The 21,606-nt window shown below is 39.8% G+C and overlaps 1 protein-coding gene across 5 annotated transcripts in view; it reads right to left on the bottom strand.

Moving 5' to 3' along the window:
- KCNN2 (potassium calcium-activated channel subfamily N member 2) overlaps positions 1-21,606 on the bottom strand; it is a 157,195-nt gene that overhangs the window by 10,764 nt on the left and 124,825 nt on the right. For all 5 annotated transcript variants that reach the window (XM_042958702.1, XM_042958706.1, XM_042958713.1 and 2 more), the window contains one exon: positions 12,960-13,070. In XM_042958702.1, the coding sequence (XP_042814636.1) occupies positions 12,960-13,070 (111 nt within the window). The remainder of the gene's footprint in view (positions 1-12,959; positions 13,071-21,606) is intronic.

Here is a 21,606-nt window from a genome sequence, read left to right as displayed (position 1 = left end):
AATACTTCCTAGTAATATTCAAGCACTTGCTTTTGTGATTAGCTCTTCATCAATTTCTGGACATTGATAAAGGCCCAGCCACGGACAAGTTCGTCCTTCCTTGCTCACACTACAGGTTCTGATGACCCAGAGCTTCCCCTTAAGCTTGTTGTTAATAACTTACTCTAAGAAATTGATCCATTGAATTCTTTTGAGTGATGGATAAAGGCTGTTTCACAAAGAGCAGGCTGCTAGGGGGTTGGGTGGAGGAAGACCACTTTTTAAGAAAGGCACTGTGGTAGGGAAGAGAGAGCCACGAACTGGACTTGAGAAAGGGTTCTAAGTTCTTGACTTTGGACTAACCAAGTGAAGTCAAGGGGATGAGCTAACCCTTGCAGGACTTTAGTTTTCTCTTCCCTACATGAGAAGAGTAGAGAGAATTATCACTCAAGTCTGTTTCAGGCCTTAGATTTTCAATAAGGAAGAGTCTTAAAATTACATGACAACTATGATCCCAAGAAGGTATCTGTATTTTTTGACTTTGAGCACCGAAAGCATCAGGTTTGGTAGCTGACGGTGAATCTTTTTCACGCTGCTGAAAAGGTTTCTTTTTGAGGGAAATTGCTAGAACCCATTTGAAGAAAACGACGCTCTCCTAAAACTGCTTTTAACGCTGACTTTGGTCTATAATGCACTTTCTCTGGATATTCATCAGAGCCTGCACAGAGAGCATGCATTCTGAAACCAGTGGAAAAATGAAACGTCAGGTGCTGAGCACCAGCAGAGCATCTGAGAAACAGCACCACTATCCGCAGTGAAGTTCAAAGGTGTTCCAGTTAAATTCTTTGCTCTTCATTCTCACGTAAACACATTTCTCTCTTTACAGGGGTAAGGAATGCTTTTCCATTTGGTCCTCATGTTCTTTGCAGAGGTAAGGATGCTATATAAGTGGCTAAGGGTTGAGGACATTGCTTTTATTTTTTATTTTTCTAATGAAAGTTTGTTTGTTTGTTTGTTGAGAGAGAGAGAGAGACAGGGAATCCCAAGCAGGTTCTATACTGTCAGTACAGAGCCCAACACGGGGCTCATACTCACAAACCGTGAGATCATGACCTGAGCTGAAATCAAGATTGGAGCACTCAACTGACTTGAGCCCCCCAGGTACCCTGAGGACCTTCCTTTTAAAGGGAGAGGGGTGGGAAGTTACTGGCCAACACTGACTGGGGTTGGAATAGGGTCCTTCCACACTAGGAAGCAGAAGGGCCACTTAAGCGAGGTCTCAGCTCTCTGAACAGCTTTACCACCTGGAAGAAGGTAAGGGGGCTGGGTGGCCCCCCCTCCCTGATATTATCAGCTCAAGACACAGAGGAGGAAGCTAGAAAACTTGGTAAAAACAGGTGGGACCATAACACAGCAGTTGAACATAGTAACGTTTGCAAGAGAACAAAACAATTGATTTCACTTTGGATTCCCATCCACACACAGCAAACGCCAAATGACCCAAGTCCTTAAATCTTGAACAAGGCGATTCATTGCTTGTCATCGGTGTATTTTATATGATTGTTTTTCCTCTTTGGGATGGCAGGGGAATGGCTGAAGGGGAGTAGGGAACCTCATTCTGAATTCATGGGGGTGAGTGAAACCCCCAAGTTCTTTGTTGCAGGGTTCACATGCACAAAATGCTCATTGTAGTTGACAGGCTAAAAATGAACATGATTCCTCGTCTGAAAATGAAATCCCTACAGCTGCTTTTAAAAACTGTGAAACACAGGCATTTATGTTGAAACATTTCCCTTTCTAACTCTCTAATAGGTGGTGAAACCCAGGAAGAAAACTCTGGAAGCATCCCATCTGCTGCTTTTTCAAAGTAGCGGTCACAAGACATGTGTCCAAAAGTAGAAATATGTGCTCTCTGCTTACTGGTCACATGTGTCTGGAATATGTTTTTCTGGTCTGTCTTTGGGTTGGAAGGGACAGGGTGGAAAGCACCTCAGTGTTTCACAAGCTCAAACAATGGGGAACTGTTACATGACCATGACAGAAAACTTATAGGGGAAACTGGAGAAGAAAAGTTGACTTGGAGGGAAAGTTTCCTCTGCTTATGTACTTAAGAATGCTGCCGTGACGTCTAACAGTGTAAACCTAGAGCTCTGTCCTGCCCTTCGAGGGCATTTATAGACTCTCAGAGGACAGGGGAATATCACTAACCTTTGTGTCTCCCTAGCTCAGCGCTTCGGACATAGGTGGCGCTAAGTATTTGGTACCATAGTGTATACATTGTATCATAAGAACTCCTTTTTTTTTTTTAGTGTTTTTATTATTTATTTTTGAGAGAGAGAGAAAGAGAGAGTGCATGAGCAGGGGAGGGCAGAGGGAGACACAGAATCTGAAGCAGGCCCCATGCTCTGAGCTGTCAGCACAGAACCTGATGCAGAGTTTGAACCCATGTACCGTGAGATCATAACCTGAGTTGAAGGCAATCACTCAACCGACTGAGCCACCCCAGGCACCCTGCATCATAAATTCTAATCATGAGCCACAGATACATATTTATTGACCACAGGACCTTCTTTTTAAAAAAAAATTTTTAATGTTTATTTATTTTTGAGAGACATCATGAGCAGGGGAGGGGCAGAGAGAGAGGGGGAGACACAGAATCTGAAACAGGCTCCAGGCTCTGAGCTGTCAGCACAGAGCCTGATGCAGGGCTTGAACTCACAGATCGTGAGATTATGACCTGAGCCAAAGTCAGACGCCCAATCGACTGAGCTACCCGTGTGCCCCGACCAAAGGACCCTCTTGATAAGAAGGGTATACAGGTTACAGAAGAGACGTAAGATGTAACTACGTCTTCCCTAATTTCCATTTACTAATTCAACAAATTTATGAAGTGTCTACCATATGCTAGAGCCCATGATGGTTGTTATGGGGGATCACAGATCTAGCCCTCAAAAATTAGTAGCTGTAGTGATTCTTGTGCCAGTTAATGAGCCAACAACTCTGTGCAATACTTTTCTAATGTCAAGAAACAAGGAGAGTGAGGGGAAGGTTCTTTCTTAGCAGGAAACTTCTCTCCTCCCATCATCCCTTCCTCCACAGCCAGGGAAAAAAGGAAAACATGAACATTTGCTCTGCCTGACTCATGCTCCATTGCAATTAAAATCTTTCATCAGAAACATTTTGAAAGGCATAATAATAATCAGTTATGTTGAGAAAACAAAAGCCCTAAAAGCAAAAATACTATTAAAGATAACAGTACTTACCCAGATGCCTTAAAACCACCTTTGCAGTTAAAAAAGTCATGAAATGTTCTATCGCTGACGTTTACAGGTAATGATGAAATATTAAAGCCAGAGGTCGTAAGGTAAAATATATTTTTAAGTGTAATAATACTTGATAAACCACAAAAGCACTTAAAAGCTGACTGACTTTTCACTGAAACTTTGCCTTGCTCAAACCTATACAGATACACATTACAGCACTGTTTTAAAGAGTACTTTGTTTATAGTTTTCCTTTGCTTTTGACTCTCCTGATTGTTATTTAATTGATTTTTTTGTTTGTTTGTTTGGTCCAGTTTCCCCTTGCCTCTCCCTTCAGAGACTTATTTTGGTGCAATGCTTCCATTCTTATCAGATTAAGAGAAGGGACATAACCTCTGACTTAAGAAGCAAGAGTTTTCCACCTCTCGTTCTTGTAACTGTGGTAAAATGGGTAAAATGTTGCTTCACAGGCTGTGGGCGATGCCTCCAGGCTGCCGGGGACAAACACAGACAACACTTCTAAACCTGGACACTAGGACCACATGCTGCCCAGGCCCTCTTGAGAGCAGATACCTGGGGCTGGGTGAGTGCTATAGCTTTGGAACAGGGCAAGGTCAAGCGATCCAGTCACTTTGCTTTCTCACCCACGGGGCTGTGTCTCCAAGCACCATGTAAAAGCTCCAGAGACTCAATCCTCCAGAATTTCTGTTCGCTTGTTAAGAGATACGTAGGACAAAAAATTATATAACTGCATAATGGTGTTCTTATTATGGATCTTATTGAGAATTCTTAACAGGATTGGAAACACCCACAGTGGACATTAATATGTATAATTATCCTTTGTGGTACATCTAGCTACTTTAAAAATTACGTCTGGGCTCTCAGAATTGCTTGTTTTCAAGTTTCCTTCCAAAATGAAAGTGTGCAGAGGGCCAAACTCCAGGATTTCTTCTTGGTTCAGATGCAACTGAGGAGTAATAACATTTCCAAAAGATATAGCACATTATCTATGCTATAGTATCTCTGGAAGGGTGATAAATTGCAAATCTATTAAGTTGCTGGTCCCATCTTACTAAAAGCCCAGTGACAGGTTATTGTCCTTAGGCTAATGATTTCATTTTGAAATCATTAGATTATTCTGGGTACGTGGCCACTTTTGAATTGTAGAGTGGCATGTTAAACTTTTGGAATTGCATAGAACAATCTCCCTTAATAGACTGTGCAAGGCATAATGTGCTGTACTTTCACACATGGTATTTCATGTGGCTGATGTTGTCCAACAGAGAAACGATTTCTATGTGAAATTGTTCCTCTGAAAACTTGTGCACAGTGAATAATTTTTCATGGAAACTGTTCAGTTCAGTTACGAAACACAATGGGAGGCTTGGAAAGTTACATTTCTTCTCAGAAGCATAATCAATCGTTTAACACTCACTGCTTTTTTTTTTTTTTTTTACAGTCATGTTCAGATTTCAGAATGTCTATCATCATTACCTCTGTTGACCATGAGAAAAAAAGGATTTCTTCTGCCGCACTGCTTCAGGGGATAGTGGTAGTTTTCTCCAGCGGTAAGGAGCACCCTTGACCTTGTATTTTTAAGCTTCGTCTTGGTAACTATGTATGGTGTTTAGGTGCTTGTTTACTCTATTCTCTCTTATGTCCCAGAATCATTCGTGAATGATCATTCAGATTTTAGAACTCTTTTGAAATTGTAGTTGACATACAACATGACGTTAGTTGCATGTGTACAACATAGTGACTTGACAGTTCTACCTGTTACAACATGCTCAGCCTAAGTACAGTTACATCTTTACATCACTGTACAAAGTTGTTCCAAGAATACGGAATCTACTCCTGATGCTGTACTGTTCCTCCCTGTGACTTGTTTATTTTATAACTGGAAGTATGTATGTCTTAATCCCCTTCAACTGTTTTGCCCATCCCATACCCCACACCTCTCTGGCAACCATCAGTTGGTTCTGGGTATTTAAAAGCTTGGTTTTTTTAGTCTGTGTCTTTTTTTCTTTTTTTTTTACTTTGTTTATTCATTTGTTTCTTAACTTCCACATATGAGTGAAATCATATGGAATATGTATTTGACTTATTTCACTTAGCATTATACTCTCTGGCTTCATCCGTATCGTTGCAAACGGCAACATTTCACTCTTTTTATGGTTGAGTAATATTCCATTGTGTATATCTGTATTGCATCTTCTTTATCCATTCATCCATTGATTGAAACTTACATTGCTTCCATATCTTAACTATTTTAAATAATGCAATAAATATAGGGGTTTATATACCCTTTCTAATTAGTGTTTTACTCTTCAATACCCAGAGCTGGGTTGTATAGTATTTCTATTTTTAATTTTTTTTTTTTTTTAGGAATGACTATATTGTTTTTCATAGTGGCTGCACCAGTTTACATTCCCACCAACAGTGCACAAGGGTTCCCTTTTCTCCACATCTTTGCCAACACTTGTTATATATTGTCTTTCTGATACTGTTTTGATTTGGATTTCCCTAATGATGCAGAATGTTGAGCATCTTTTCAAGTGCCTGTTGGTTATCTGTATGTCTTCTTTGGAAAATTTCTGTTCAGGTTCTCGATCCATTTTTTTAAAAATGCTTATTTATTTTGAGAGAGAGAGAGAGCAGAGAGAGTGCATGTGCATGAGTAAGGGGGGGGGGCAGGGTGGGGGAGAGATTCCCAAGCAGACTCTGCACTATCAGTGCAGAGGCCAATGTGGGACTTGAACTCACAAACTGTGAGATCATGACCTAAGCCAAAATTAAGAGTCGGATGCTTAACTGACTGAGCCACCCAGACACCCCTCTCTATCCATTTTTTAATTGGGTTATTTGTTCTTTTTGATGTTGAGTTGTAGGAGTTCTTTAAATATCTTGAATATTAACCCCGTATTGATATATCTATCATTTGCAAATGTATTCTCCCATTCAGTAAGTAGATTGCCTTTTTATTTTGTTGGTGGATGATCCTTTTAATGTATTGTTGTATGTGGTTTGCTCATATTTTGCTGAGGATTTTTATATCTATGTTCATCAGGAATATTGGTCTGTAGTTTTCTATTTTTTGTAGTGTCTTTAGTTTTGGAATCAGGGTAGTGATGGCCTCGTAGAATGAATGTGGAAGCATTCTTTCATCTTCTAACTTTTTGGGATAGTGTGAGAAGGAGAAGTGTTAGCTCTTCTTTAAATGTTTGGTAGAATTCACCTGTGAAGCCATTTGGTCTTGGACATTTGTTGGCAGTTTATTAGTAGTAGTAGTTGGCATGGGTTTGGTATGGGATGAGTTTGATTACTAGGAATTGGTGTGTTCAGATTTTCTACTTTCTGATTCAGTCTTGGAAGACGGTATGTTTCTAAGAATTTATCCATTTCTTCTAGATTGTCCAATTTGTTGGCATATAATTTTTTGTAGTAGTCTCTCATAATCCTTTTCATTTCTGTGGTGTTAATTATTTCTCCTCTTTCATTTCTGATTTTATATACTTGAGTCCTTGCTCTTTTTTATTTTCATGAAGACTCTGGCTAAAAGCTTATCAATTTTCTTTACCTTTTCAGTGAATCAGCTCTTAGTTTCATTGATCCTTTCTATTCTTTTTTAGTCTCTATTTATTTTGGCTCTGATTTTTATTATTTCTTTCCCTCTACTAACTTTGGGCATAATTTATTCTTTTTTCTAGTTTATTTAAATGTAAGTTTCAATTATGTATTTATTATTTTTCTTGTTTCTTGAAGTAGACCTGTATTGTTATGAATTGCCCTCTAAGAAATGCTTTTGCTGCATCCCTAATGCTTTGGACTGTTGTATTTCCATTGTCATTTGTCTAAAGGTATTTTTTTTTTAATTTCCCCTTTGATTTCTTCATAGATCCACTGGTTATTTAGCAGCATATTGTATAGCCTCCATGTATTTTTTCCAGCTTTTTTCTTGTAACTGATTTCTAGTTTCATAGTCTTGTGGCTGGAAAAGGTGCTTGATATGATTTCAATCTTCTTAAATTTATTGAGACTTGTTTTGTGGCCTAATATGTGATCTTTCCTGGAGAACGTTCCATACACACTTGAGAAGAACATGTATTCTTGCTGTTTTGGGATAGAATGTTCTGAATATACCTGTTAAGTCCATCTGGTCTAATGTGTGTTCAAAGCCACTGTTTCCTGGTTGATTCTGTTTGGAATGATCTATCCATTGATGTAAGTGAAGTGTTAAAGTCTCCTACTATTATTGTATTACAGTCAATTTTTCTTTTTTTGTCTGTTAATATTTGCTTATGTATTTAGGTTGGGTATATAGATATTTACAATTGTTATATCCTGACTGTTGGCCTGATCCCTTTATCATTATGTAGCACCTTTCTTGGTCTCTGGTTACAATCTTGGTTTAAAGTCTATTTTGCCTGAGAGAAGTATTGCTACTCCAGATTTTTTTCACCTTCCATTGGCGTAGAATATCTTTTTCTATTCCTTCACTCTCAGTTTGTATGTGTCCCTGTGTCTGAAGTGAGTCTCTTGTAGGCAGCACAGAGATGGGTCCTATTTTCCTATCTATTTAGTCACCTTGTATCTTTTGACTGGAGCATGTAGTCCACTTTCATTTGAAGTAATTGTTGACAGGTATGTACTTATTGCCATTTTGTTGTTTTCTGGTTGTTTCTGTAGTTTTTCTGTTTCTTTCTTCTCTTGATCTCTCCTGGTTTGATAACTTCCTGTAGTTTTGTGTTAGGATTCTGTTTCTTTTGTGTAAACTTATTACTTACTGGTGTTTGGCCTGTGGTTACAACAAAGTGCATATATAATATCCAATGTGTATAACAGTCTATATTAAGTTGAGGGTTGCTGAAGTTCGCAGACATTCTAAAAGCACTACCTTTCTATTTGCCACTCATGTCCTATGTGTATGACATCATATTTTACATCTTTTGTGTATCCCTTAACTAATTTTTGTATAATGTAACTGATTTTACTACTTCTGCCTTTTCCCCTTCATACTAGCTTTGTGAGTGACTGATGCACCACCTTTACTTCATATATGCTTTTGCCAGTGAAATTTTTTCCTTTCATAATTTTGTTAAGACCCTTCTTTCCCACTTAAAGAAGTCCCTTTAACATTTCTTTTAAGGATGATTGAGTGATAATGAACTCCTTTAGCTTTTGTTTGTCTGGGAAACTCTTTATGTCTCCTTCAATTCTGAATAATAAACTAGCTGTGTACAATTTTCTTGATTGTAGGTTTTTTTTTTTTCCCTTCAGCAATTTTAATAGATCACATGCCACTCCCTTCTCACCTGCAGAGTCTGCTAAAAACTCAGCTGATAGCTTTATGGAGTTTCCCTTGTACATAACTAGTTGCTTTTCTCTCATTACTTTTAAGATTCTCTGTTTAACTTTTGCCATTTTAATTATTTTGTGTTGCAGTATGGATGTCTTTGGATTCATCTTGTGTGGGGTTCTCTGTGCTTCCTGGACCTCTTTCTTTTGGAACATATTCCTCTGTGCCTTCATTTTGTCTCACTCTCCATGTTTGTTACAATTTATTAGGTAGATCAGCTAAGTCTCCCGGTCTTAGAAGTCAGGTATCCTGTGGGGCCCACTTGTGCAGTCCACCCTGGTCAGCAGAACCAGGTACTTCAGGGGTGTCTGCTGTGTGGGTTGCGTGTGCCCTCCTGTTGTGCCTGGGCTGGACTGCTCTGGGCCTACTGGCAGGTGAGGCTGGTCCCCCTCCCTGGGGCAGTAGTTGGTTCAGGGGAATGCTCGCCAGGTGTGGTGGGGTGAACAGTGCTAGCAAGGAGGATGGAGAGTACCAAAATTGGCTCCTACAAAGTCTTGCCAACCCAGGTTGCAGGAGAGCAAAAAAAAAAAAAAAAAAAAAATTGTATCCACCAGCACTTCCATTCCTGGACAAGTTCCTACCCATTCTTGCCTCTCCAGCACATACCCTAAAATTATTCAATAAATTTCCTTCATGTATAATCTAGGTGCTTTCCAGTCTGTTGTCTGTGCTGGGTCTTGGATTGAGAGGGACTGAGAGATACAGTGCACTGGCCCTTTAAGAGCAGAGTCTCAGAGGCCTGTAGGCCCCCATGTCTTTCAGAGGTAAGCCCTGTCAACTTTTGAATTATGAACATATGGGGACTCACCTTTCTGTTGAAGGTCCCCAGTAACAGGGGATGCCCCATTATGTGATGTTTGCTGCTTTTGTGCCTTAGGTAGGATCCCTGTACCTGTGACCTCCGTCCATCCTGTGGGTCGCCATGCAGGCAATTTGGTTCTCAGGTCCATCTTCGCTGCTTCTCCATGTACCTTTTTCTTTTAAGTCTTCAGTTGTGGAAGATCTGTTCTGTTAGTGTTCAGGTCGTTTTCAGAGTCGGTTGCATTATCTGTAGTTGTAGCCTTGGTATATCCATAGGAAGAGGTGAGCTCAGGACCCTACTATTCTGGTATTTTAGAATTTTTATTTAAAAACTTAAAATTAAAAGTAGGGTCATTTAGAAATTCCATAAATAACCAAATGGAATCAAGTTCCAAGTAAATGGTACTCATTAAGTTGAAGAGGACTATAAAAGGGCTATTATTTTCATATATTGTATTGACTATAATAATGAAATGGGTATCATAAATGAGAAATTGATGTTTGGTTCTAATGACGTCTTAACATTTGTACCTGCACTTAATGACATTTTGCCTATAAAAATCAAGCTGTCAGCAAGACTTCTTGGAGTGCCTTGGTCCGAAGTAATACTGCAAAGTAGCTAAATTTTTAAGGAGGCGTAATAAAATAAGAGAATTAATAAAGCATCATGGAGAATGTGAATTTTGAATTTACAATAATACTTCTTATGAAAAAGCTTTCTATAAACAGATTCCCTATAGATAATGAGTCAGGCTAAAGTATACAAGAACTTGTAACAGAAGAGCTGTAAGATCAGAAAACATGATCCACTTGGAGAAATGAGTCCCATTCATAAAAACGAGTGGAAGTCATCTAGATCCATAGTCCTCCAAAAGGGGCCAAGAATGGGCTTGGGGGTGGGGGAGTGGGGTCATAAGCAACATAAGCAAGAACACAAGCCAATTTTTCTGCCCCAAGTACAGGAAACAAAAAAAAACAGTTCTTATATCTGATTTGCTGAAGGAAGAGTACCAGAAAAGCTTACAATTTCCTGAGTCCTGGAGTTTGGTATTTCAGTTCTATATCCTCAGCAGTTAACACAGAACTCCAACAATATTAGGCGAACTGCAACTCTAATAGGTATGCTATATATTTTGTTAAATAATTACATTTTATTCCCAGGAAGATTATGATAAATTCAGTATATATGAAGAATATCCACTATGAGGACTGTCCCAGGCTCCAAATCCTTGGGGAATAACAAACCAAAGCAGCAGTTCTCACTGTGGGCAATTTTGTCCCAGCCATGTCTAGAGACATTTTTTTGGTTGTCACAAATTAGAGAAAATGCTACTGGCATCTACCAAGGATGCCGCTAACCAGTCAACAATGCACAAGGACATCTGCACAACAGAGAACTATCCAGTCCCAAAGGTCAGTGGTGCTGAGGCTGAGTGATCTTGAGCTAAACTAATTAAATTATAAAACCAACCTGGAATGGCTCCCAACTGAACCTGGGAGACCTGTACAAATCTCACAGATTTTAACATCATAGTCTGTTCAGTAAGTAGGATATGGAATATTGATGTCCCAAAGTAAATCTAAAGAAATGGCATCTTACCTTAAGATAAAACTAAGTACCTGCTTAGGAAATGCGGGGAAATCTGCCTCAATGTGCTAACTTGGTTCTTCTAATTTGTGATCCTGTCCCAGCTTTTGGTGTTGTTGCTGAAAACATTTACATGCAGATGTATGGGCTATATGATGTTTTAATGGAATTTTCTACCTCAGTGTGGCATTCAGTTAATTCTTATGAAATTTATAAGGTATGATCTTCATGATAAAATTGTTTGGATTACATAGGGGACTTTTTGGGAAGAGTTCTTTTGATAAAGTAAAGTTCTTTTGACTCTCAATACGAACCGTACAGTATGAAATGCATCCAAAATCCACAAAACATCTGTTACGATTTTGGATTATATGTGGACTAATAGCTCTGAATTTATGGCTCTCCTTGTGCTTTTCTGTAACATTCGCCAATGTTCATGAGTTTGGAGAGCGAATTCCGGAGTTGAGAGAAAGCTGTGCAGAGTAGAAGACATTCTAAAGGGGCACCTCCAGGCCAAAAGCATGATATCTGCAATCAAGTGGCTGAGATCACCTAGACTATATGTGGACCTTCCAAATGCAATAAAGTCTCACAATGGTGTCTGGTGGTAAGACTTAGAAAATAGCAAGGCAACTGGAATCCATGCTTACATTTTGTAAATACTGTCCTTATATATAAATAGGCACATTGAAATGACAGAGCTATTAGGAAGTATTTACCAACTGAACCATGATTACTTTTATGTATGCAACCAAAATCAAAAGTGAGTAAAAACAGGGGTGCCTGGGTGGCTCAGTCGGTTGAGCGTCCGACCTCAGCTCAGGTCATGATCTTGCTGCTCGTGGGTTCGAGTCCCACATCAGGCCCTGTGTTGACAACTCAGAACCTGGAGCCTGCTTCAGATTCTGTGTCTCCCTTTCTCTCTGCCCCTCCCCCCATCTCAAAAATAAATAAACATTAAAAAAAAATTTTTTTTAAGTGCGTAAAACCACTGAAAATTGGAACTCTCCTTGAACCAGCCATGGATTCTTTTATGGGTAAAGTTACCAAATGACAATGTGTTTTGTTATTTGGATGACAGCCCGATTGGATTCTCCGTTGAATTATGTTAGCAACATGACGCTGCTAAAAAAGGATTTTTAGCTTTATTTCTGACCTTGTATTTTGGTCTCTCAAGTGACTAGGAAGAGAGGCTAAACATTTGGCGGGAGTGGGAGAAGAAGATTTTTCCTCTTGGATATAGTGACGTTGAGCAAGCTACCTAACCTCTCTGTGTCTTGGCTTCCACATTTGTAAAATGGGCAGAATGCTAGTGCCTCTCTCAGAAAGTTGTCTGCGTATGACACCAGTTTACACAGGTGACATACTGGGAGCCAAGCCTCGTACAGAGAGAGTGTCAACACCGTGATTCCCGTTGTCTGCCATATTTTCCCAGTGGGCTCTGCTGCCCTTCATCTCTTGCACAGCCTTTAAATCACAGAAAGGGCCTGTCTCTGCTCCTACCTCGGAGTCCTACAAGTCACTGGTGGTTTCTTATTGTCCCTGCACACCCAGTCTTTAGACCAGAGACTGGCTCACAGAAGCTCAGTAAAACATTGTTACATTACTCTAGATGACACTCTAAATTTCTAGATAACATTGACAGCCTGCCCCTTCCTATTCAATCTAATATCACTCCCTTCTTGTATCCTGCAAACTGAAATGTTAAGTGTGCCTCTTTGTTTATACTGACGTGGTCTAGGTTTATCCTTGAGTAAATACCAAGGTTGTCCAATTATTTCCTAGCTGACGTAAAGTTAGGACTGGCCTATTCTCAAAATGTGGGGGAAAAAAATGGAACAGGTTCCAAGAAGGCCTTAACATTAAACCAGGTTGTTTCAGCTTGAGAGGTCAAAACAGAAATCGATTGCCCACCCCTGCAATGGAAAACACACGAAAATCTTCCCTCTGAAGATCCATGGGGTGGTAACTCACCCTTTTAGTCAGCTGAGTATCCATCATGAAATTGTGCACGTGTTTTTCTGCTTTGGTAAGTTCTAGCTTCCTTGCCACGACAGCTACCACCAGGGCTGTGCAACCAGCACCCTGAAAATCAGAAGAGAAGAGAACCCCAACGAGTTATGATTTTTGGTCTCAGCCACAGTAAAAAATGTTTTTCACCAAGTACATAAGAAGCTGGAGATTAAAAAAAAAAAGTAACATTCAGTGGCTTTAATAATTATGACCAAAAACACATGGTCAACAAACACAAGTAGCATGCCCGAAGATTGGGATTCAAAACCTTAGTTCACGTATTTTAAGATCTCAAGCATAATATGTGAATCAAACATATTTTAATACTAAGAAATAAATGGTAAAGGGGCAACTTGCTGAAATTGCAGACATTTGTTAAAAAACAGAGCAAGTCTGTCCAGAAATATAACAGGAACAAGTAATAGATGAGTAAATTAGCATAAATGCATGGAGTAGAAATAACAATTATTCTCTAAAAAAATAACACTGCATAATCTTCTCTCAAGATAAGACCAGAGGTCTTCCACCCAATTGACTGTGATGTACCAGGAATGAAAAGAGAGAGCTGCATTATCTCGGTGTATGCACAACTTCAAGATCATGGGAGGATCTCTGTGATTTGAACCTGGACAATGGAGACATAGAAAGTGTTGAAGATAAGGCATAGTCGTCCTGTTCAGATGCTTACCAATACTAAGAAAGGCATGGGTTACCTTTGTTTTGCAAAAGATCGGCAGCGCTGTGTTTTGAATGATAGGCCCCTGTGCAGGTCTCTTGGGAAGAGATGTGAGACACTGTGTGGTACCCCAGGGATTAGAGTTTCCTGCTCCATGATCACAGGCACGAGGTGTGAGGACTTCTTGGTTGTAAAAGCAGTGATTACATACAGGGCCAGGAGGCAGGGCTGGGGCACCTCTTGGGGGGTGGGGGGCCGGAGGCGGTCTAGGCAAAGTCATGCTGTTGCTGCCACCTCATGGGTCCTGGGCACAACTGACTTACCAGGAGAGAAGGGGGAGCTACTGAGGAGCTGTCACAGCCTGAAGAGCTCCTGACAGGACTGTGAAAGGGAAGTCCAGCCCTCCAGAAGGAATCACTCCCCTGAGAGGGCCACAGGGCAGCAGATATTGCCCAACTGTCTCAGTGGACACAGAGCAATGAAGGCAGGGTCCACGCAGGAGCCCAGTGAAGAGGGACACCCAACAGCATGATGTTACAATTGTGGATCTTTCAACAGACTTGAATCCTCTTAAACTAGTTTTTTTAAGTGCATTTATTTATTTTGAGTGGGAGAGAGAATCTCAAGCAGGCCCCGCACTGCCAGCGCAGAGCCCGATATGGGGTTCCATCTCACCGTGAGATCATGAACTGAGCTGAGATCAAGCGTCAGATGCCTAACCGACTGAGTCACCCCTGAACTAGTTTTTAATAGCATCGCCTTTATGTTCGCAAAAATGGTAACGTGCTCACTGGCTAGTTAGCCAGGAGAGTCTCAAGTTCCCATAAGGTAACGTGGCTTTCCTTATGACAAATAGGTCTGAAAATCACTCATTATGAAAGTAACTCTGCATCTTCCATATAAGGTAGTCTTCATCTTCAGGATCTAATATTGAGGAGTGGTAGTTGCTCCTAGCATGCCCGTGTCCGTAATATGTTATGGCTGTATTAAAATTTTATTTCTGCGATGCTTAAAGACAATGTAATATTTAAATAAGCAAGTCAGAAAATTATATGCCTAATTTGCTCCTAATTTTATTTTTTAGAAAGGACCCACAGTTGGGAACAAATTTAAGGAGGTGAGCAACCTGTACTCTGAAAACTGTAAGACACTGATGAAAGAAACTGAAAAGGACACGAATCCATGGAAAGATATAACAGGCTCATGAATGGGAAGAATTAACAATCTACAGATTTATTGCAATCCCTATTAAAATTCCAATGGTATTTGTCACAGAACTAGAACAAATGAGCCCCAAATTTGTACAGAACCACAGAGAACACAGCTGGGGGTAGCATGCTCCCTGATCTCAATCTACACTAGAAAGCTATGGTTATCAAAACAGTACGGTACTAGCACAAAAACAGACACATACATCAATGAATGGGGTAGACAACCCAGAAATAAGCCCATGCTTATATGGTCAATTTACATCAAAGGGGACAAGAATAAAAAACTGGGGAAAAGACAGAAAGTCTTTTCAATAAATGGTGTTGGGAAAACTGGACCACTTTCTTATACCATACACAGAAATAAACTGCAAGTGAATTAAAGATCTACCTGTTAGACCTGAAACCATAAAAGTCCTAGGAGAAAACATAGGCAGTAAACTCTTGGCCATCACTCTGAGGAGTAAATTTTAGATTTGTTTCTTCAGGCATGGGCAACAAAAGCAAAAAATAAAAGGACAATATCAAACTAAAAAGCTTTTGCACAGTGAAGGAAATCATCAACAAAACAAAAAGGCAACACACCTACCTAACAGAGAAGATATCTGCAAATGATAGGTATTCAGATAAGGGGTTAATATCCAAAATATATAAAGAACTCCTACAACTCACTCAATAGCCAGAAAAATCAAATAACTTGATCAAAAATGGGCAGAGAACCCAAACAGACATTTCTCCTAGGAAGACATCCAGATGGCCAATAGACACATGAAAAGATGTTCAAGGTCACTAATCATGAGGGAAATACAAATCCAATCCATACCACCTCACACCTGTCATAATGGCTGATACCAAAAGGAAATAACAAGTGTTGGCAAAGATGTGGAGAAAAAGGACCCCTCGTCATGGTACAGCCACTGAGGAAAACACCATGGCAGTTCCTCAAAAAATGTTCAAAATAGAACTGCCATATGATCCAGTAATTCCACTTCTGGGTGTTTACCTGAAGGAAATGAAAACCATAATTTGGAAAGATATATGCATCCCTATGTTTATTGCAATATTATTTAAGATAGCCAAGGCACAGAAGCAACCTAAGTGTCTATCAATAGATGAACTGATAAAAATGTTGTGTATGTGTACACAATGGAATATTACTCAGCCATAAAGAATGTGATCTTGCCATTGGAAACAACATGAATGGAACTAGAAGGTTTTATGCTAAGTGAAAGAAGTCGGAGAAAGACACGTACTATATGGTTTTTCTTGTATGTGGAGTTTAAAAAAAAAACGGACATCACAGAAAGAGACTAATAAATATAGAAAACAAACTTGCAATTATAAAATAAATCATAGGGATAGAAAATACATTCCAGGGAATATAGTAAATAATATTGTGGTAACTTTATATGGTGACAGAGGGTAGCTAGACCTACGGGGATCATTTTCTAATGTATAGAAATGTCAGGTCACTGCATTATACACTGAAACTTATATTGTATATCAGCTATACTTGAAATTAAAAAAAAATGGCCCTTGGAAGCATACCCATCTATTCTGTTCACTTTCAAATGTTTGCCACAAAATGTACACAGTTTTGGTGTACTGAAAAGGGGCTAATCACAATCAGTGGATGGAATCTGTGGCCACTCAAGATGGCTGTCTATACCTACCCACTGGAGGGCAACACTTGCTCGAGAAATACAGGATCACCTGCAGGCTGTTCCCAGGTGCTTGTCAGTCAGTGAGTTACAAGAGATTTAAGAGCAGGGATGCTTTCTGAATAAGCAGAAAATGTAAAAATCTGAGGGGCTTCCACTGTTAGATATCTGAGAGCGGCAGTTGGCACTCAAAGTTGAGTATTGTTTTCCCCTGGCAGGTGGCCACTGCTGAGATCCTTCTGGAAAGAAATCAACATCCTAACAGGAGTGGAAAATCACTGGTATCAAGAGCCTTTGAAAGTCGATTTTTATTTGTGTTTATTCTTGGGCTCTCTTTTTTTCCTGCTACTGGCCCATTCCTTACTGAGTGTTCTCTAGATCCCCCAAAGTCTTGTGCACGAAAATGAGTATCGCTGTTGCAAACTGCAAAAGCAAGGGAGTGTGACAATTTGGGAATTACTGCAACTATTACCTGTGTATGTCACTCCATTATCCTAGCTGTACCCTTTGATGGTACCTCAAGAGCCACTTAAGAAACCTCTTTCTGTTCATATACAGTCACTCCTTTATTTATTTTTAGTTTATTTATTTTAAGAGAGAGACAAAGAGCATGATTGAGGGAGGGGCATAGAGAGAGAGGACAGAGAGAATCCTAAGCAGGCTTTTTGCTGATGAGGGCCCTGAACTCACAAACCATGAGACATGACCTGGGCTGAAATAAAGAGTTGGACGCTTAACCAACTGAGCCACCCATGTGCCCCTCCTCTACTTTCATTTTAATTAGGGAAGCCATACACTTCTATGTCCCCAGGTCCTGAATAAACCAGACAAGGATGCCATGTGTATAGAATTGGGTTTCAAAACAGTAACTTTACAAAAATAAAATAAATGTGGAGATATGCAAAATTGCTGGTTCACCTCTGAAAGCTTTCTAGGTCCGAAGTAAATCCCTGTCAACATGAATGTCATTTAAGTCATTTAAGTCACGGTGTGACGCTGCTGTCCACTCAGTATCTATTTCCAGGAGCGTTCTGTTTCATCAAATGAATACAAATGAGAGTAAACATGCTTTTACAACATTTTCTCCAAAGTTGTCGTCATCACAATGGATGTGGAAACAGTTGGGATGAACATATGTTACTCTCTGAAATGAAGATCCCTGTATGTCTTTAACAAGATGAGTCATATTCCTTTCACCAGAGTCAGAAAGTGTATCCTGGTTACTTTTCTCCCATTTCGTTTATGTTACGATGGAAAAACTAAACAGATCATTGGCCTGTCCCTTCAAGATGCTCAGGAACCTAAAAACTAAATGAAGAGAACACAGTGTTTATGAAGCCAATATATTAAAAGCAAATCTTGAGGCTCTCCTTAGCTGGTGTATCTTCTTTCCTTCTAACAAATTAGATGTTGCAAGGGAGAGAGAGGAAGAGGAGGGAGAAAGGCCTTGTCCATAGAAGAGGTAATTATGAATGTTCATCTCCCTATGTCAGCTCAGTGTGAAGCACACAAATGACGACCAGAGTGCCTAAGTAGTAGTTGAATACCAACACCTGAAGAGTCTTAGCTGCTACCAAATTAAAATATAGGACTTTTTGGGGCACCTGGGTGGCTCAGTCAGTTGGGCGTCCGACTCTTGGTTTTGGCTCAGGTCATGATCTCATGGTTCGTGGGTTCGAGCCCCACGTCAGGCTCTGTGTTGCAGTGTGGAGCCTGTTTGGGATTCTGTCTCTCTGCCCTACCCCCTCAAAATAAATAAATACACTTTAAAAATAAAATACAATACTTTTCAGGGCACCTCGGTGGCTTGACCATTTAAGAGTGGGACTCTTGGTTTCAGCTCAGGTCATGATTTCACACTTTATGAGTTCAAGCCCCACATCAGACTGTGCTGATGGCATGGAGCCTGCTTGGGATTCTCTCTCCCTTTCTCTCTCTGCCCCTCCCCTGCTGACTCTGTCTCTCAAAATAAATAAACTTTAAAAAATTTAAAATATGGTACTTTTCTCCACTCTATATTTCCTCATCAGAGCACAGAAATCGTAAGCCATGTTGGCCCCCAGGATGCCCAAAAGAGACGTTCATCTTCTCCCAGGTAATTTTATCACACAATGTTGGAAAAGTTCAAAGTACTCCCATAATTTTACTTCAGGTCACCTGGTTGTTCTCATCCTGCAAATACTCTCGAGAAGCTTTTTGATAAACCATTCTGGGAGCAAGCTTTTAACCATTTAAGGATGCAAGCCTGTACAGAAGGGAAATTCCTTTATTAGGATGTTTGGGTAAAGGTTTTGATTCTGATTTTAAAAAGGCAGCTGCCAAAGATTTAACACAAATACTGAAATGTGTAATTTTCTTTTAGAAGTCCCAGAATCCCCACCCTCACCAAGAAGGACTAATGAAAAAAATGCTAGTGTTCAAAATACTCCAGCGTTAAATTAATTATCTTCCTGCAGTTCTAATAATCACTCCTAAAAGCTCAAACTTCAGTGTGATAGCCAATTTCTTTGACCAACAGTAATTAAAATTTGTCAAAACATAGTTAATTTGAAAAAAAAATCATGCTTTTTCCTTAAGATACATCCAAATTAATAAAGCAGCTTTAAGCCTGATTAATATTTTTCATTTAAAAATATCAGCTTATCCTCCAAGAGGAAGGTAAAATGAGTGTTTGAAAATACTGCCCATGTTTCTGTCCCTGGACTTGAGTGACTCAGTATATAGAACAATAAATAGATTTTAGTACCCTTGTCTGATATAAATATTTTTTCATGAAAGTTCTGGCAAATAGAATTTTCTAAAAGACTCAGCTTTGTTGTTACATCCTACTGGAATTCTGCAAGGTCTCCTTGGGTCGTGAAAATCAATGACAAGGTAATTTTGATGAGAAATGCCCCGAGTTTATCAAAGACGGGGTGGTACTTGCGGATAGGAGGGCAGAGGTCAGGTACGGTGTCCTCATCCAATGGAAGAGGGGAGGTGTGTGTGGTTTTTTGAGTTCAGGGATAAAACCGGTGCCTGGAAAACCCAGGTCTCCCTCAGAGTGAATTACTTGTTCAGCTCATTCTTGTACTTGGATGGTTGGAAAGTGGCACATAACTCTGGTCATCAACAATGACTCATCCCCGGGTTTAAATCTCCTTATTAGCAACGGCACTAGTGTGAGTGCATGTACTTTAGAGACAGGAAGGCCAGCCTTGCCAACTAAAAATGCTGATAGTTTAGAAAACTTAGGTGGAACTGTGGCATCTACAAGTCAAAAGCTAGAAGGTCACAACACCTGCCGCCTCTATTTGCCTGTGTTTGAGAGAAACCAGCGGTCATCTTTCTTAAGGAAGTTTCTTGTGCAGAAGTGAAGGTCGGCTTGGGGGCATTGGTGGGGAATTTAGCCTTAGGGCTGAATAGGCCCGTGGTACCCCTCCTGCTACCCTGCACAAAATAGGAACTATCCTAAGAATTTAAAGATAGGCTCTCCACACTGAGCCTTTATTTGATGAGATTCGGTGAATACACCAGAAAGACCCCCCAAAATAAATGAAAAGTAAATTAAAAACTTCTTGAAAGTTAGTATTTGATAGTAAACACCTGATGCCAAATTGTGTAAGACACATATAAAGGATCCTAGGTTTTTATTTTATTATTATTATTTTGCTTATTCATACATGCAGTACCAAGTTTCTTGGGATTTCCATATCCATTGGCAGGGGAAAGAAAAATCGCTTAATGGAAAGACAGAAAGTAGCAGGAATATAACCAGACCTTAGGTTTAGCCCTCTTGAATACCAGTCATTTTCCTTATAAGCTCTTGCTAATTTATGGCTATGTTTTAGAATACTCTCAGACTGAGTGGACAGTGTAGTGTGTAATCCTACCCTTCAGGATTAAAACTGCTGACCTCTGACAGTTGACTGAACCACCATGGGACCTTCAATTAAGGCTCCTCAACACTGGGGTAAATTGATGCTGACAGGATTATTATCCGAAGTTCTCATCCTAAGATGGTATAAAAATTAATGACTATATTATTGTTGTTGTTCCCTAAGTAAAACTTGAAAGATTCACTGGTGCCATGATTTTTCAATTGTTATGAAATGCAGAAGTGTTTGAGCAAAACCTAAATCACACTTCTGAAAGGCACTCACTTGAGTTGAGGAATCCATGGGGGGACCCTGTGGAAGTCCAAGGGGACCATTTATCACACACCAACCTGTGTCCCTAGGATGGGGCAGATGATACTTCATGTTTAAAGGTAATTTTGCCCCCAAATCTGGTCATCCATATTCTACACAAAGGGCCCACAAGAGACGTCGTAATTCCACAGAAATGGAGAGGTGAAAATTGCAAATGAACGAAGGACCTTCATTCTCATATAAGACAGGAGATACTCTGTCACCAATGAGGTTGTATTCTCCTCTTGAAACAATCATCTGTATTCATAAGCAAGGGGAGATGAGAGCTTCCAGAATGTGTTTTGTCTAGATGTGCAGATATGAAAGGGCAGACAGGATAACCTTTTAAATGCTAAGCAAAACAATTCCCTTCTCTGCATCCAGTTGGAGATCATGAGAAACCAGCTCGAGCTGACAATAGCGAAGACACAACAATCTCACAAGGTTGTCTGCCTGCCACCTTCAACCAAAAGAATAAAGCCATTGAGAGAATTCATGCCATTGGTTATGGTGACATCCACACTAATGAATCCTCAGGTCCTTGGTACAACCCCACAGAGGAAAGACAGATGAATAAGGAGAAAAAAGGAATTACAACCTTCATGGCTTTTCTCTGGAAGGGTGATGAGTGACTTATTATACGATCCTAGGATTTTATGGTTTTAAAATACTATCCAGGAGAGAGAATGAGATCTTTGTCTCCTCGGCTTTACTATCAGGTAGGTCTTGGTAAAAAGGAACTTTCTGCGTGATTTGTCTGACCTATCACAGTGTAATACCTCTTCACACATTTCAGTATCTGAGATCCCGTTATTCTAGGATTTCCATCATCATTTATGTAGAACATTGTAAACGAAGTTGTAAAAACTATGAGAAAAGCTTTGCCTGATTGGC

The sequence above is a fragment of the Panthera tigris genome, chromosome A1 (genome assembly GCF_018350195.1).
Source record: "Panthera tigris isolate Pti1 chromosome A1, P.tigris_Pti1_mat1.1, whole genome shotgun sequence".
NCBI classification, from domain to species: domain Eukaryota; kingdom Metazoa; phylum Chordata; class Mammalia; order Carnivora; family Felidae; genus Panthera; species Panthera tigris.
This window is presented reverse-complemented; position numbering and strand designations above follow the sequence as displayed.